Source organism: Lissotriton vulgaris, chromosome 1_1 (genome assembly GCF_964263255.1).
Source record: "Lissotriton vulgaris chromosome 1_1, aLisVul1.2, whole genome shotgun sequence".
Classification (NCBI taxonomy): domain Eukaryota; kingdom Metazoa; phylum Chordata; class Amphibia; order Caudata; family Salamandridae; genus Lissotriton; species Lissotriton vulgaris.
This window is the reverse complement of record NC_141685.1, coordinates 1,610,009,945-1,610,028,041: the sequence shown is the minus strand read 5'-3', so window position 1 is coordinate 1,610,028,041 and position 18,097 is coordinate 1,610,009,945. Positions and strand designations below refer to the sequence as shown.

Genomic DNA, 18,097 nt, shown 5'->3' with positions numbered 1-18,097 from the left:
CGTGAATTCAGCATAGGACCTCAAAGTGATAATAATGAGTGTACCAATACCGTTTGGGTCCTCCATAAAGGTTCTGAAGTAGAGGAAGTGTATTGGTTTTTAAGTGTAAGCAAACCAGAACCCTTTGAAATTACTGAAATCAATGGGCGTTATAAAAACAGCATGTTTCTTTAGGTGTTTTTTTTTAAAGGACATTGTAATTGCTCCACAGCTTTTAAGAGGCCTTTTTTTTAGCTTGAGAAAAGTATTGCATATAACCTTTCTGCGTTTTGTCAAAGCATTCAGTAATACTTTTCTTCTGGACTACACCTCTAGGTAAAATCATGTTGGCTTATTTCATTTGGAAAAAGATTAAACTTCCCAAACCAACACCTATCAGGTTACTAGTCACTTGTTTAACAGAGTCATTAGCTTTTCCTATGTAGTCAAAGCGCACACCACCCGAAATAATTAAATAAATCTACTTAATTTTGCTGAATCTCAATTTCTAGATTTGGGCTTGATGTAGAATGTTTGTCCATTCAATCACAGGAACTGTAAGACTTTTGCTTCACTTCATAGGCCTACCAAATAGGAGGCCTGCAGTTCCCCAAAAATACGACAGACCTGTCATGACCTCAGGTATCAGTTTTATTGAGAAGAAAGACACCCTTAAAGGTGTGCTAGACAGTTCTGTAACATCACAAGTTTGCACATTATGTTGACTGAATTCTCGGTCAATACAACTGGAGAACAACATTTTGATGAAAATAGAAATTTCATACCAGTCACTTCAAAGTAATTATTTATTTTTTTGCTTGATTATTTCATCATTTCTAGTGAATAATTTCCCCATACTTATTTTAGAGTTCGAAAGTACAATATAACACTTAGGAAAAAATATACAGACAAGCACCCCAGCACTAGAAGAGAGAATAGCAAAGATTTCCACAGCCACCATGTACTTTCCCTTTGTGCTGAGGTACGCTGGGAGGAAGGATACCCAGACACTCAGGAAGATCATCATGCTGAACGTGATCCATTTGGTCTCATTGAAGCGATCCGGTAGATTTCTTGCTTTAAAAGCCACAACAAAACTTAGACATGCCAGGAGACTCAGGAACCCCAGCATGGAATAAAATGCAGCTTCTGAATTCTCGTTACATTCCAAGAAGATGTATTCCACAGCATCCTTCATATTGAATTCCAGGAATGGAGGTGACAATAGTATCCATGTTATGCAGAGGAGCAACTGGGTCAATAGACAACTAAGGATGATAAAGGAAGGAATCTTCACTGCCAGCCACCCCCTGTACCTACAGTTCGGCTCCCTGGCTTTGAAAGCAAGAACCACAATCGTGGTTTTAGCCAGAATACAAGATACACAAAGGGAAAAAACAACACCAAAAACCATCTGGCGGAGAATGCAGTTTCTTTTGTCTGGTCTCCCAATAAATAGTAATGGACAGAGAAAGCACAAGACGAGAGAGAGAAGAATGAGGTAGCTGAGGGTTCGGTTGTTGGCTCTGACTATTGCTGTATCTCTGTGCTTGAGGAATAGAAGGAGCACTGAAGCCGTGATCAGCGCTAAGACAATGGAAATGATAGCTAGCCCCATTCCCAGCGCCTCCTCAAACCTGAGAAACTCTATGTACCTTTTGATGCATTTGTCTCGTTGAGGATTTGACCAGTGATCTTCTTGGCACCTCAAGCAGCTCCTCATTCCTGACAAAGAAATTGTAAAGAGACATCACATTTAGCTCACCAAAACAAGTGCGACCACATTATGAAAAGCCGTCTATCCGTAAAATCCCCTAAGCTTAGTTGGGCCAGGCAACTGGGGTTTCTAGAGGGCCTTTTAAAAAACTACTTTTTCTGACAGACATTTCATACTTTACTGAACAACATACTGTGGATAATTGTACTGTAATTGGCTACACTAGATGTATTACTCACTGTTCATAATTAATCTAACTAGCAAAGTAAAAGGATTCCACGTTCCAATGTCTTTGCACTGTACATTTACCTTATCCAGTAAAGATCATTATTTCGGACCTGGAGTACTGGATTTTAAAGAGTGCCATAAATATTGCAAACCCCTGCATGGTGCTTGTAACCAAGGCCTTGGAGCAAGTAAGATGAATTTTCAAGAGACAGTTTAGATCACTGACCACATTATCAAATGCCATCAAAGACAAATAAGGAGCTCTTAATTTACTCATAATGCCCTGTTACTTACAGATAATCTTCATTACTCTTGGTCCAGTTTTCCTCGTCCCATTCATTACAAAGTGAAATATATCTATCTCACAGACAGTAAAAAATAACAAAAGGAACACTGGATCCCCCACCCGCTCCCACAGAGAGTACTTAATTCATACTTACCCTGCATTCCTTCCGAACAACCAAGCCCCCACATATGAAGTCCGGCCGTCCGGAAGGTAGGGGTGTAGTGAATGGGATGAGGACAACAGGACCAGGGGTAATGAAGATTACCGGTAGGTAATAGGGCATTACCACTAGTCCTGGGTGTAAAATTCCACTCCGCTCGCAGAGTTTGCAGAGTGTTTCCCACTCCGTGCTCTGCATAGAGTGCAGAGTTCTGAAAAAATAAGTGTTGAGGCACAAAGAAGCTTTTCTTCTCTCTCGCAGCTCGCCATTGTTACATTGGCGAGCAAGTAAAATCCAATGTTCGAGATTTCTCAATGCGCGCGGTTCCGGCAAGTCACTACAGCTCGTGTTGAGAAACCTGCCCCTCGCATTGAGGACGCTGCCAGTCACGTAGAACATCTACTTGAGTGACAGAAAGAAGCTGTGCCCTCTTGTGCTGTGTGTGGTGCTGTCTGTGCTAGTTTTACAGCGCAGGACACATTCCCAGTGCTAAAATCAGTGCGAGCAGCACAACCTATCTCACTCCATCGCCTGCAGAAATCCGCAGAGTGCCTCAGAGTTTTTTTGTCACTTCGCGGAGTTCCACCTAGCAGAACTTCGCGAACTCTGCCCGGGCCTAATTACCACTAGGTTCCTCCTGTCCTTGCCCCACACAATGGATACAACAACATACACCAGCATCCAAGCAATTTACTGTTACAGAAAACAAAGAAATCTGGAACTAACAGCCTGTAACACTCCCAATCCAAAATTGATATCCTCACACAGCAAGTTCTAGAGCCTATAATGCCGCACAAAAGTATTAGAGGAAGCCCAAGTAGAAGCCCTGCAAATCTCTGAGAGAGACACCCCCGCAATTCAGCCTGGGAAGCCATCAAACCCAGAGTAGAGCGTCCCTGCACCCACGCAGGAGGCGGAAACCCAGACAAAGAGTACGCCAGCTCAATCACTTGCTTAATCCAACAACTAATTGACAAAGATGCCTTATCACCCTGGAAGGAGACCTCAAAAGAACCAAACAAGGAATCAGATTTCCTAAATGAACTTGTGCGATTCAGATAGACCATCAATGCCTATCTGACATCCAACAAAGACCATGGAAGACAGTCACCAGTCTCCTGACCCGCCCACAAAGCAGGCAAAATCACCTCCGGAGAATGACTGAATTTTGAAGCCACCTTGGGCACAAAAGCTGAATCTGCACCCGCCAGCATCCTGAAAGTTTCCAGCACCAGCCATTGTGCCGACGCCATCAAAAAAGGTACTCCCCGTCTCTCTTACAGCCCTTCTCAACTTCGGGATTTGGCCTCAACCTCCACTTGTACACCTTTCAGCCCCTACACTTTGGGACATTTAGAGAATAAGTGCACATCCTGCAATTTTTGCACTAATCTTAGGGAGCAACCTATTATTGAGTATCTAGAGATGAGCCCCTCTTTTATAGCAGCCTTGATTTACTCCTGCTCCCTTTCAAAACATGCCAATAATGCACATGACCTACTGTGTGATGAATATCTTGATGCTCTATTTGCAACAGAAACTTGGCTCACAGATTTCTCTGGCCCGGACATTTGGTCAGCAGTCCCTGAAGGATTTAAAATTCTGAGGAAAGATCGAGGCAAGGGTGGACGGGGAGGACTTGCAATTATTTATAAGGAATGTTACATTCTGGCTTCTCTGCCACTAATGGAATTAGAAGGTGCAGAGATTTTAGGCTTTACGCTCTCCCACTCATCTAAGCAATCTGTATCAGGGGCACTTATCTACAGGCCTCCTGGTCCTCCCGGAGGGTTCATGTCCTCTCTATGTGATGTTATGACTCCTGTAACTCTCAGTTATGTGCATTGCATCCTACTGGGAGATTTCAACTTACACATGGAATGTGAAAATGCTAGAGAATAACTCACCGTAGTAAAGGGGAGACATCCAGCGGTGCCTGCTCGACTGCCTCGAGCTGCAGTCCGGCTCCTCTGCCCCCACGACCCCCTGCGAGAGCCAATGCGGAAAAGCACTCACTACAGTCCCGGCGGTGCCCCGTCTTCCACCAACTCTACTAGGACCCAGCACCGGCCATAGAAAAGGAAGGCCTGCAACCGAGAAAAACAAAACAAAAACGAAGACAGTGAAAGGGAGCCTAAAGATAAGCAGCACTGCCATCTAGTGGCCTTTCAGCAACACTGCAGTGAGAGGAGAAAAGACAGCCTACAGAGAAGCCTACAGTAAGGCGAGTGATCACTGCAGTTTTGCCTTAGCAGCCCCAAGTGTGCCACAGGACAGCAGACTCCCCGCATAGGACACTAGCAGCCAGGCTAAATTCAGATGAAAATAAACAGGCCTGCAACAAGCCAAACATCCCTGCAGCACCTCTAAGACATAACCAAGAGTAGCATCAGTGCACACAAGGGATGGTGACGCCTCTACAGGAGCGCAGCACAGCAGCGCCCAAAGGAAAAGCAGCACTGTCCAACACAGGACGTCCAAAGCACACCAGTATACAAGGGAGGACTGCCCAGCATGAAAGTAAACACACAGTAACGCCAGACTGGCGCAGGAACGCCACACTGCGACAAGGAAGCCCAACCAAAGACGCTACACAGCGACACGCCAGTGCCACCAGGACAACATAGCACTGTGCAAGACGGCGCAAGGAGTAAAGGAACCCCACACCAGGTGACTGCGCAACAACGCCAGGAGAAACTGACCAAGCGCAAGAACACTGACACACCGGAACGCCACCAATTCATCACACAGCCCGAGGAGATAAAAGGGTGACGACCCCGAGAACGCGCCAGGGACCCCAGAAGCGCGTCAGGAGTGCAGCAACTCCACGCAGGACATTCTAGAGGAAAAGTAACCAGCTCCCTCCAGGCAAGGAAAGGAGAAAGCGAACAAGCTCACCGTACTAACAGAACAAAACCACAGCACAACTGAGAACACAACCATGCATGAAGGTAAATGCACAGCAACACTGACTACAGTAGTACCGAGACACCACCCAGATGCAAAAGGCGACAGCGCAGGAGCGCGCCAGAAACGCAAAGAGCACCTCCGCCAACAGGAGTGCACAAACTCCTCAGAAGACACTCGAAAGCACGCCGCAAGTGCGCCCAAAGAAAATCCATAAGAATCGCAACCAACACCAAACAGAAGAAGCAAGACCAGAAGAACGTCAACGGAGTGGTGACGCAACCCTCCAGAAGCATCTACGCCATGCCAGAAGAGAAGACAGCGATGCCTGGTGGCCACAGGCCGTCGCTGCAGCAGAATGGCGAAAGTAAGAATACCCCACACAAACCAACAATGGTTCTAGAACCCAGCACCAGGAAGTGCGAAAGCGCATGACGCAAATGCGCAACAGTGCGGCCAGCACTAGCCCAAAGCAGCAAGTCACAAGGGAACACCCGAAGAGCGCACCCAGTTGCGCACCAAAGCAAGTGAACTGAGATGAAAAGAAAATGGTTGTGCAGACAACCCGCAGAACTGAAGATTCAACACAGAAGCAACCTGACCACTCAGCCTGGTCACAAAGCAAGAGGTCGACCAGCCAGATGGTCGCACCGAGCAGCCTACCTGTCAGCGATCGGCAGAAGGGACCAGCACGAGGTCCGAGAAGTTCAGCACCACAAAGCCTACCTGCCAGACCTCGGCAGAAGGGACCAGCACGAAGTCCAAGAAGTTCGGACAAGGCGCGGTCCGAGGACCTGGACCCACGAACTTCAACCACACAAATTAACGAAAGCGATAGGAAGAAGATGTGAAGGTCGTGACGCCAACCCTGGAAGAGAGTGACAAGAAGACAGTGTCCTAGGACTAGGACAAGACCAGGAAGACACATGCAGAGTGCGCGCGCTGCATGGGGAAGCCTGGCCAGAGAAGATGAAGAAAAGGGGACCAGGATACGTCGCGAGGAGAAGAGAAGAAGAAAGATCGGAGTGGCATGCCGCCACCCAAGAAAGGAAGAAAAGAAGAAAGGAGAAGGAACAGAGTGGCCATCGCCACTACGAAGAAAAGGAGGAAGAAGTAATCAGAGTGGCACGACTGTCAGGTTAAGAAGAAGGAAGAAAGAGCCCCTGCGGAAAGAAGGAAGGTAACAGGCACTGGAACACCTGAGTGCAATGGAAGACAAACCTGGCAAGAGCACCGGCAGCGCAGAACAAGACAGCCACCTACGAGCCATCCATCCACATGGCGATCGCAGAAGAGAGCAAGATAGACTGTTGGCGACATCTACCTCTGGGGTTTGAGCGGAAGACTGGATGGCGAGACTACTCGGGTCTCCGGAAGTGGAGGACCTGACCTACCTCACACCAGCCCGTGGCAAACCAGTATCAGAAGCCTCGAGGGACTCTGGTGGCAGCAAGTCCCGCACGAGAGACAGACCTACTGAAGCACGTCTGCAGGACCCAAGAGGATGCAAGCCTCGCGAGCAATGAAGAGAGTCGACAACTCAACCTTCAGGTGGAACTAGGACACAACGGTGAGGTTCGTGGAGCGCCCTGCTCACGGCCCGAAGGCTATGGTAGAGCAACGCGACCAAAAACACCAGTCCAGTGGAAACCTGGCAAAGAGGTCCTCCCGGACATCTTGTGGCAGAAGAAAACCGGCAAGAGGGGCATCCTAGCGAGAGGGATGTTCGCACCTACTCTATTCACCTGCCAAGAAACACACTGAAGCCTGCCTGGAAACATCACGCAACCAGCATAGAGAAAAGAAGCCGGAAGACAAACAACAACCATGTCATCCATCTCTCTTTAACTATTCGTCACCAAGAGAGCAAAGCAAAATGCAGGGCTGAAAACAGCGGACAGACAGCACAGACAAAGAATGAACCCGCCGAACAACTGCGAATCGTGCCACCAAGAACTGGTAATCCAAAACGCAAGAACTATACTGCCTGCGGCTTGCAAGCAGCCAAAGAGACTCATTTTGAAAGCGCAAGTCCAATGTTTTCTGTGTTTTCTTTCCCCCACAGGTTTTTGGACTTTTTCTGTTTGGATTAATTTTAACCAATTTGGGGAGGGATGTAATGCCCAGCATAAGTCAGCAGTCTAGTGCTGAAGCCTGTATTCACACTTAACACCCACCCACCACTGATGTCACAGGTCATGTGACACAGCACCAATAAAAGAGGCCGAGCGCACGTGCTCTGGGCCAGTTGCACCGAGTATGCAGTGTGTCCTGTAGTCCAGTCATTACTAGCATGAGGGCCTAAGGCCCGACCCTACGATTTACAATGCCAATAGCAGGGCAGGAGAGCAAGCACAACTAACTAGGGGGCAGGACAGCAAGCACAAGCAACGAGGGGGCAGGACAGCAAGCACAAGCAAGGAGGGGGCAGGACAGCAAGCACAAGCAACTAGGGGGGGGCAGGACAGCAAGGCCAAGCAACAAGGGGGGGCAGGAGAGCAAGCACAAGCAACGAGGGGGGGCAGGAGAGCAAGCCCGAGCAACGAGGGGGAGCAGGACAGCAAGCACAAGCAACGAGGGGGGCAGGACAGCAAGCACAAGCAACGAGGGGGGCAGGAGAGCAAGCACGAGCAACAAGGGGGGGCAGGACAGCAAGCACAAGCAACGAGGGGGCAAGAAAACAAGCACAAGCAACAAGGGGGCAGGACAGCAAGCACGAGGTGGCAGGACAGCAAGCACAAGCAACGAGGGGTGGCAGGAGAGCAAGCACAAGCAACGAGGGGGGCAGGACAGCAAGCACAAGCAACGAGGGGGGCAGGAGAGCAAGCACGAGCAACGAGGGGGGGCAGGACAGCAAGCACAAGCAACGAGGGGGGGCAGGACAGCAAGCAGGAGCAACGAGGGGGGCAGGACAGCAAGCACAAACAACGAGGGGGGCAGGACAGCAAGCACAACCAACAAGGGGGGGCAGGACAGAAAGCACAAGCAGCGAGGGGGGCAGGACTGCAAGCACAAGCAACTAGGGTGGGGGCAGGACAGCAAGGCCAAGCAACAAGGGGGGGCAGGACAGCAAGCACAAGCAACGAGGGGGGGCAGGAGAGCAAGCCCGAGCAACGAGGGGGGGCAGGACAGCAAGCACAAGCAACGAGGGGGGCAGGACAGCAAGCACAAGCAACGAGGGGGGCAGGAGAGCAAGCACGAGCAACAAGGGGGGGCAGGACAGCAAGCACAAGCAACAAGGGGGGGCAGGACAACAAGCACAAGCAACGAGGGGGGCAGGACAGCAAGCACGAGCAACGAGGGGGGGCAGGACAGCAAGCACATGCAACGAGGGGAGGCAGGACAGCAAGCACAAGCAACGAGGGGGGCAGGAGAGCAAGCACAACCTGGAACTCTCTCCCCACCCACCTCCGCCTTACACAGAACCACCTCTCCTTCAGAAAACAACTAAAAACTTGGAAATTCGATAAGCAAAGTACCCCCCTCCCTCAAGCGCCTTGAGAACCTCTGGGTGAGTAGTGCGCTATACAAATGCTAAACTTGAACTTGAAGCACAAGCAACGAGGGGGGGGGCAGGAGAGCAAGCACAAGCAACGAAGGGGGGCAGGAGACTAAGCACAAGCAACGAGGGGGGGGCAGGACAGCAAGCACAAGCAACAAGGTGGGCAGGACAGCAGGCACAAGCAACGAGGGGGCAGGACAGCAAGCACAAGCAACAAGGGGGGGAGGGATAGCAAGCACAAGCAACGAGGGGGGCAGAAGAGCAAGCACAAGCAACGAGGTGGCAGGACAGCAAGCACAAGCAACGAGGGGGCAAGACAGCAACGAGGGGGCAGGACAGCAAGCACAAGAAATGAGGAGGGCAGGACAGCAAGCACGAGCAACGAGGGGGGCAGGACAGCAAGCAAAAGCAACGGGGGGCAGGACAGCAAGCACAACCAACGAGGGGGAAGGACAGCAAGCACGAGCAATGAGGGGGGCAGGACAGCAAGCATGAGCAACGAGGGGAGACAGGACAGCAAGCAAGAGCAACGAGGGGGGGCAGGACAGCAAGCACTCACCGGAGGACTCAGCAGCTTCTCGACTTCTTGCAGCGGCGGTCGGGCAGAAATGGTGTCCGAAAAGCGCCGACATTTTCGCATTCGGGGCGTGGTTTTTGCTGTTGAGTGACGGATGACATCACGGCAAGAAAACTGCAAAAAACACGCCCCCGAATCCGAAAAAGACGGGGCTTGAACGGAGTGATGCCCCTCTCCTCCAAGGGCTGGCCTCCGTTTAGGAAACCAGCCAATGGAGAAGAGGTACAGGTTCAAGCCCCATACTAAGAGACATACATTCTCGGCTGCGCGACACTGCTGCACAGTGAACGCTAGGCCAAGACCTAAAAAGGACTGTCACAGTTCGTAACAAGCATGCAAAGTAATAAATGGGGGTAAAAGATGAAACATCCTGGACTGCGCTGCAATGAATCAGTCCCAAAAAGAGATTTGAAAGTACACCAACAGATGTGTGTACAGAAGAAACACAGAATGAACAAAAATAAGAAATGTGAATAGATACATGCAAAGCAAAGTGTGATACATGCAGGTGTGATTCTCCTTCCTACATATAATACACAAATTCCTGATTCTATGCACACAATAACCTCAACCATGAAATGAACTAAATGTGAAATGTGTAATCAAAGGATCAACATAAACCATCATTATTTTATTGATTCTATACACAGAAAAGACCTAGAAGACGAAATGAGCTGAATGAAATGGGGATGTGGGCTGTGTGCAAAAGAGAAAAAATAGGTATGAGATTTACAGAAAACAACTTAAATCTAATTTATTATTCAGAACGTCTGGCATCATGGTCTGCAATTTACGTGTCCAGAATACTTCTCTCTGCGAGAGCCTTTTGCTGTTATCCATGCCCTCCTTGATGGTTACTTTTTCAATTACTGCAAATCTTATCTGGGCGATGTTATGACCTTGTTCCAGCCGGTGGACCACTAAGTTTGAATTCAAGTTTTTGTTCCTGATCATACTTTTGTGTTCCCCTATGCAAATTTTCTATTTTCTTTCAGTCTTGCCTACATACATTAGGCCGTACGGACATTTGATACAATAAATTACATTAATGGTATTGCAATCCGATGTATGGTTAAGATTGATTTTGACTCCTGTTTTGGGATGGGTTATGTACTTTTGTTGCATGACGTTATTTCAATTCACACAATTGAAACACTTTTTCATGCCGAGGAAGGGACTGGTGTCCCGAAATGCATCGGGCATTTTCTAAATGCTTTTTTTGCTCTATATGATATGTGAAAACCAGTTAGGAATGATCTACACAAGAAATATGTGATGTCTTATGTGACATTAAGTGTAAATGAACAAAAGTTTATGTACATAAATTTTTTGATTGCGCAAATAACAAACTTTTGTTATACCATATTTTATGGGTGATAACAATTTTGTGGTGTACATTGAAACATTGCATGGATTAATATTGTTTGAATTTTGATCAGAGTATTTAGTATGTGGAAAATCTGACAGTAGTGCACACGGTTAATCAAGTGAGAGCTCTCTTGATTTTTCAGGTAACCGCATGGTGCCTGCCACATAGTGCAGGGAAATTTCAAAGGTGCATTATGAGCATTGTGGCGGGTGCTGCAGCTGTGGTGGCGGTCGCATCGTAATTGCATATGTGAGACCCCGGGACGACGGCGGCCGGACAGTAGTCTTAAGAAGCCCGAAGACACCAGACTCTGTTTCCAGGAATGAATGGAGAATGTAGCAGCCTTGATGAAAGATAGCTGTTTGAAGCTCAACTCTGAGAAGACCGGGGTCCTCATCCTCGGACCCTGCAACTCTGCATGGGACAACACCTGGTGGCCCACCGCCCTCGGGAGCCTGCCCACCCCCACAGACCACGCACGAAACCGCAGCATCATCCTTGACTCCTCTCTCTCCACGAACCGCCAGATCAACGCCGTCGCATCCACCAGCTTCAACTGCCTACACATCCTCCGCAAGATCTTCAAATGGGTCCCCCCGACTGCAGAAGAACCGTCACCCACACCCTCATAACCAGCAGACTTGACTACAGCAACGCCCTATACGCCAGTATCAACAGAGCCCTTCTACACAAACTCCAAACCATCCAGAACACCGCAGCCAGACACATGACCCAACACCTACGCAACCTCTACTGGCTCCCCGTCGAGAAGAGGGTCACCTTCAAACTGGGGGTCTCTAGTTGGCAAAGGTATACACCTTTAACCAAATAGGGACCCTGGCTTCTAAGTCAGGATAAGGGGATTACACTCCTAGATAACCCCTGCTCACCCTGTTGGTAGCTTGGTACAAGCAGACAGGCTTATCCCAGAGGCAGTGTGTTAAGCATTTGTGAATATACACAGTAATACAGTGAAAACACTATAGATAGACACCACAAAGGTTTTATAAAAAGAAGTATTCTTTATATAGTCTTAACACAAGACAACAAACAACAAAAATCCACAATACTGTACTTAAGATTGAATTAAAGATGGTAGAAGTTACTTAGTTCAAGTTGGTGATAAATGCGACACAGTTCTCGCAAAAGTACCTGGATGCATAACTCAAAACAAACAAAAGGCTTGCAGAGTAGGAGATGCATCGGTTCCGTGCTCCGGGTGATGATGCGTTGCGCCTCAATGCTTGTATAGAGTAGGGGATGTGTCGTGATCCTTACTAGTGCGAGGGTGATGCGTAGGTTTCCGGCCTGCTGCCCGGTTGAGATGCGCAGGATGGCGCCTCGATGCGATGCGACAATCCTGGTGCGTATCGAGAAGATGGCGCCTTCGATGGGACGATGCGAAGACGATCCGTACACGCCCTGGCAGCCTTGCGACTTTGTACTTTTGAGCCATGCCAGACCCTGGAACATGCTTCTCCGGTGATGTAACAGCGACCCTCTCAATGGCGTCACGCTTCTCCGGTGATGCGACAGCAGACAGCTTTGACGAAGACACGCTTCCTGGGAGATGCAGCGGCAGCACGCTTCCCTGGCGATGCAACGACTACAGCTGCAGTGGCGATGACACGCTTCTTCTCATTGCGTCGTGCTTCTAGCTCCCAGCGACATGCATGTTTCTGCAGATAGAATTCCCAGCAAGGAAAATCAGAGGGGAGCTGGTGGTGAAGTCTTTTGTCCCTGAGACTTCAGCAGGAGGCAAGCACACGTTCAAGCCCTTGGAGAAATATTCTGTAATATGATGAAAGTTCTTTGAAAGTTCCTTATCCTTTCCTTGGCAAAAAAGAAACCACTGCAGGCCAACCCAGCAAACAGCACACTGGCAGAGGGGCAGTCCAAACTCCTGCAGCTTCCTTGGTTCTTCTCCTTGGCAAAAGGTGTGTCTTGTTCCCAGAAGTGATCTAAAGTTCTTGGTCCCAGGTTCCAATATTTATACTACTTTTCTCCTTGTTCTCTGAAGGCAGAGGGGCCTCAGCCCAGTCCAAACCAGTTCTGGAGCACTCTGTTGACATGACTCCTTCTTTCCTTTCACAGTACAGGGCAGAAACATCAGTCGCCCTACAGGAGGTGGAGCCAGCATTGTGGAGGGAAAGCACAGCCCTGAAGCACTTTGTTGACATGATTCCTTCTCTTCTTTCACATTGCAGGGAAGAGACATCAGCCGCACCCCAGGGGGAGGAGCCAGCATTGTGGAGGGAAGGCCCAGCCCTATTCAGGTCCCAGGTGCAACTCCTCCCTCTCATCTAGATGCAAATCTCCCTGTTCACCACTAGGCTGACTCATTCTGTCTCCTGGAATCCCCCAGCCCTGTCACTCAAACTCCAGACAAAGAATACACAATCTAGCAGAGGCAGGCTTGGATAGTTAGACAAGAAAATACCTGCTTTCTAAGCTTTCTGAGCCAGTTAGGATTATAAAATGTAAGAATCTAACTGCCCATACCTTATACTGACAATGCACCCTGCCCGTGGGCCTACCATAGGGGTGTCTGATATGAAGAAAAGGGAAGGTTTGGGGGCCAAGTCGACATGGCAGTCACAGACTGCACACAGGCCTTGCAATGGCAGGCCTGAGTCACACTTTACAAGCTGCTTCTGTGGGTGGCACAACCAGTGCTGGAAGCCCACCAGCAGCATTTGATTTTCAAGCCCTGGGCACACATGGTGCAGTGTACTAGGGTCTAACAAGTAAATCAAATAACCCAATCATGGAATCACTAATCAATACATCAATTTAACATAGGGTGCACTTGCACTGGATAGCAGTGGCACAACGCCCAAAACATATAACCAGCAAAACGTATCAAAAACAGAGGAGGCAATCAGTAAAGAGAGAGCCTTCTCCCACATCGCAGCTAAGACCTGGAACAAGCTCCCTGTGAACATCAGACGCTCCAGACGCTCCCCAACCCTGCACACATTTAGGAAGGACCTCAGGACCTGACTCTTCAACTGATCTGGAGATGCCCCCTCCCCCCCAGCGCCTTGAAACGCTCACTGGTGAGTAGTGCACTATATAAAACCCTGATTGATTGAAGTCCGTCCAACAACTTAATCAGGCCCTTAATATCTCCCTCTCTTCAGCTTCTGTGCCAATAAAATGGAAACAGGCGGAAATCGAACCGCTTCTAAAAAATCTCAGGCAGACCCCTCTGATCCGACCAACTATAGACCAATCTCTCTCCTCCCAGCCTTTTCAAAAGTGCTGGAGAAACATGTTAGCCAACAGATATCTTTGTACCTAGAATGCAAGAATGTGCTACATGCTAGCCAATCCGGTTTTCGCCATAACTATAGTACTAAAACAGCTCCTGGAGGTTGTTGACTCCATCTGACTCAGCCTGGATGTGGGCAATAGGGCACTGCTCGTTTTATCTGAAAGAAACAGGTTAGTGTTAGATTCCTTACCTTAGAATATCCCCAGGCGTCAGACTGGATCCGGAAAGTTTTGCGTAGCAGTACCCCTACGCATCTGAAGGCGTCATCTGCGGCTCTGCGTCCGTCGTAGGCATCGTGGTCGCTGGGATGATATCGTCGGAGTTCTTAGATGCCGCCCTCGTGCGCTGACATCAGTTCTTTTTTCCGCAACAGCAAGCGCAGATCCGGGAAGAGCAGTACTCCTTAGTCACTTTTTGACTAACTTTTTTATTTCGATCTATTTTGGGTCCACTTGAGTCGTTATCGACTCCGGTGCCGATAGGGATGCCCGGGTTCAAGCCCTGTGACGACTGTAACTGACTGATGTTGGTTACCGACCCCCACCGTCGGTGCATTTATTGCCTCAGGCCGACCATGATGACAAGTCGTGCCCAAACTGCCGGGCTTTGACGTCGAAAGCTAGGCGGGAGCGGTCCCGTAAGCGACTCGAGATCTGGCAGTCGGCCGCGCGCTGCTCGAGGTCCCGGTCCAGGAGGAGGTCGAGGGACCGGTCGTCATAGCTCGGCAAGTCGACACCACTCGTCGGGTTCGAAGTCCTCAGGTAAGTCGAGGCACAAGAAGTCGAAGAAGCAACATCGCTTTTCTGACTCCCCCCGACCCTCGCGCGACGCTGCCGGGGGTTCCGGCGACACCGCCCATGCGGCTCCACCGGAGCCGCAAGCGCCGCATCCAGCTCCACACCCGCCGGTACCTGGGCTGAACGCGACGCCGGAGGAGATCAGCGCCTTCCTCATGGCCATGAGGTCGCGCTTCCCTCCGTCGGATCCCTACGAAGTGCCTTCGGGCCCACGGACCCCTCTGGGAGCCCAAAGTAGCCGGCGGCTTCGGCCCCAGCGCCGTCGGGTGCTTTGGGCCCGCGCCGTCGGCAACTTCGATCCCGACGCTGGCGTCGTCACCAAGGGTGTTGCCCCCGGCGCCGTCCTCGGGCGGCGTCGTCCCCGATCCCCACCCCGGTCCAGATCCGGCATCAGACTGGCTCCGCCCGCCTCTGTCTTCGACGCCGACAGGTGAGCCCTTCACAGACGATCCGGCTCCATCATTTCTTCCTGACTTTCAGGAGATGGAGGACGAGGGGGATTGGGAGGGGTCTGAGGACCCTTTGGCACTGCAGTGCCAGTTGAGTCAGCACTGGACGGACGAACTTGGGGAGGCCAGTGGTCTGGACACCTCGTCCGGCACTGGGTTTGTCTCTTCTCCTTCCGTGGCTATGGAGTAGGGGGCTGCGTACAGCATGGTGTTGACTCAGGCAGCCAAGGCCTTGGCTCTTGAGCTCCCATTCACAGCCATGAGGACTAACCTCCTCACTGAGGTACTCAAACTGCAGGCAAGCTCCTCGGAGCCTCTCCTCCATTCAACGAGGCTCTCACTGACGTTCTGTTGGGCACCTGGTCCAAGCCCTCCACAGGTCTCCCTGTGGATCGGAACGTGGCCCAACACCACCACCCGGCTCCGGGCGACCCTAGTTTCCTGTCCGTTCACCCCACCCCTGAGACCTGGTGATCCAGGCCTCAACTTCCCAGACTACATTCGCGACCACCCCTCCGGATCGGGAATCCAAAAGGTATGACCGGTTTGGTAAGAAGCTGTTTTCCTCACTGAGTTTTGCTTTGCGGTCTGTCAACACTGCATGCCTTTTTGGCTGTTACTCCCACTATTGTTGGGATGCGGTTGCGGAAGTGCTGCCGCAGGGCCCGGCGTAGGTCCAGGCAAAGCTAACCCAGGCCCTCGCGGAGGGAAGGGACGCAGCACGATATTCCATTTGGTGTGGGCTAGATACCACGGACTCGCTAGGCAGGGCGATTGCAATAATGGTGGCGGTTCACCGCCTTGCCTGGCTGAGGTCCGCCAACTTTTTGGGTGATGTCCAAGCATCCCTTATGGACCTGCCCTTTGATGGCCGTCGCCTTTTTGGCGACAAGTCAGACAGCTCGCTGGAACGTTTTAAGGACTCCAGGGCTACGGCCAAGTCCTTGGGCCTTGGCCAATGCCAGCAGACTTCCGCCTTTCGTCCCTTTTGTGGCCGAGGAAGGGGCGCCCCCTCACGTCCAGCCAGCCAGTGGCCGCAGAACCCACCTCAACCTGGTCGCAGACGTGGTAACCACCGTGGCGGTGAAAGGGGACACAGGCAAGGCCAGTCCACACCGGCCCCCGCAGCATCTACCTCAAAATCCTCCTAGTCCGAGTTTTCAGGCCCATTCGACGCCAGTGGGGGGCAGGGTCCGCCATCACCTCCTCCACTGGCGCGCTATCACATCGGACAGGTGGGTGCTGCAAATCATCCGAAGGGGCTACTCCCTCCCCTTTGAGGCGACTCCTCCAGCCATGCCACCGCAGTACCACCGCATGTCGGGGGATCACTTGCAACTTCTGCAGGAGGAAGTTACAGCCCTCTTGGCCAAGGGGGCCGTCGAGCGTGTTCCTGGGCCAGTAGGACGGGGTTGCTATTCCCACTACTTTCTGGTACCCAAGAAGGGCAAATGAGGCCTACGCCCTATCTTGGATATAAGGAGCGTCAACGGCTTCCTACGGAAGGAGAAGTTCAAGATGCTGACTTTGGCTCAGGTCCTAGCTGCCCTGGACCCAGAAGACTGGATGGTAGCGTTGGACTTGCAGGACGCATATTTCCACATCCCTGTCTTGCAGGCCCACTGACGTTACCTGCTGTTCACGGTAGGCCACGAGCACTTTCAGTTAACCATGCTCCCCTTCGGCCTTACCAGTGCCCCACGGGTGTTCACGAAAGTGATGGCGGTGGTCGCAGCTCATCTGCGCAGATTAGGGGTTTCAGTCTTCCCCTATCACAACGACTGGTTGTTGAAGGCGGCTCGCCCCAAGCAGTCATCTCCCACCTCCAGACTACGGCTGACCTCCTGCACTTGCTGGGGTTCTCATCAACGTGCCGAAGTCACACCTGTGCTTCTCGCAGAAGCTCCCTTTCATCGGAGCGGTTCTGGACTAAGCGCAGTTTTGGGTTTTTCCCCCCAAACAGCGTGTTCGGGATATTCAGGCTCTGATTCCGGTCTTTCAGCCTTTATCCAGAGTCTCGGTCAGGTTGACGCTGCGGCTCCTGGGGCTGATGGCCTCCTACATCCTTCTGGTGCATCACGCTCGGTGGCGGATGTGGGCTCTGCAGTGGGACCTGAAGTTTCAGTGGGTACAGCATCAGGGCAACCTGTCCGATTGTGTCCGGATCTTGGAGGGCACTGCGAAACAGTTACCAGTGGTGGCTCACGAACCGCGATTGGGTCAGTGGCATATCTTTCTTCCTTCCCCAACCGGAACACGTAGTAGTGACAGATGCGTCCCTCCTGGGATGGGGAGGCCAAATGGGAGAGAGGGAGATCAGAGGCCTCTGGTCTCTGGCGGAGTCCCGCCTCAACCTTCTGGAGCTCCGGGCGATCTGACTTGCACTGGAAGCATTCCTTCCCTCTGTCCGGGGAAGTGTAGTGCAGGTGTTCATGGACAACACCACCACCATGTGGTACTGCAACAAACAGGGCGGGTGGGGTCGTGGACCCTTTGTCAAGAGGCTCTGCACCTCTGGACATGGCTGGAACACCAGGGCGTCACCCTGGTTTTTCAACACCTAGCAGGTTCCCTGAACTCCAGGGCGGACTAACTCAGCCGCCGGTGCATGATGGATCATGAATGGCGTCTGAACTCGGACGTGGCGCAAGGTCTCTTTCGGCAGTGGGGAGAGCCTTAGTTAGATCTATTCGCCATGGAAGAGAACGCGCAATGTCATCAGTTCTGCTCGTTGGAATTTCCAAGGCTGCACTTGCTCGGCGACGCTTTTCGTCGCGAGTGGAGCTGCGGTCTGTTGTACGCCTTTCCGCCTATACCACTTCTGCCCAGAGTGCTGAAGAAGATCAGGC

General features: G+C 51.1%; 1 protein-coding gene across 1 annotated transcript; it reads right to left on the bottom strand.

Moving 5' to 3' along the window:
* Window positions 1–612: 612 nt before the first annotated feature.
* LOC147750883 (vomeronasal type-2 receptor 26-like) lies at window positions 613–1,702 on the bottom strand. The gene has a single exon (XM_086937205.1). It carries the CDS (start codon window positions 1,700–1,702, stop codon window positions 782–784), a length of 921 nt encoding a protein of 306 aa, XP_086793331.1. The 3' UTR covers window positions 613–781.
* Window positions 1,703–18,097: the final 16,395 nt, after the last annotated feature.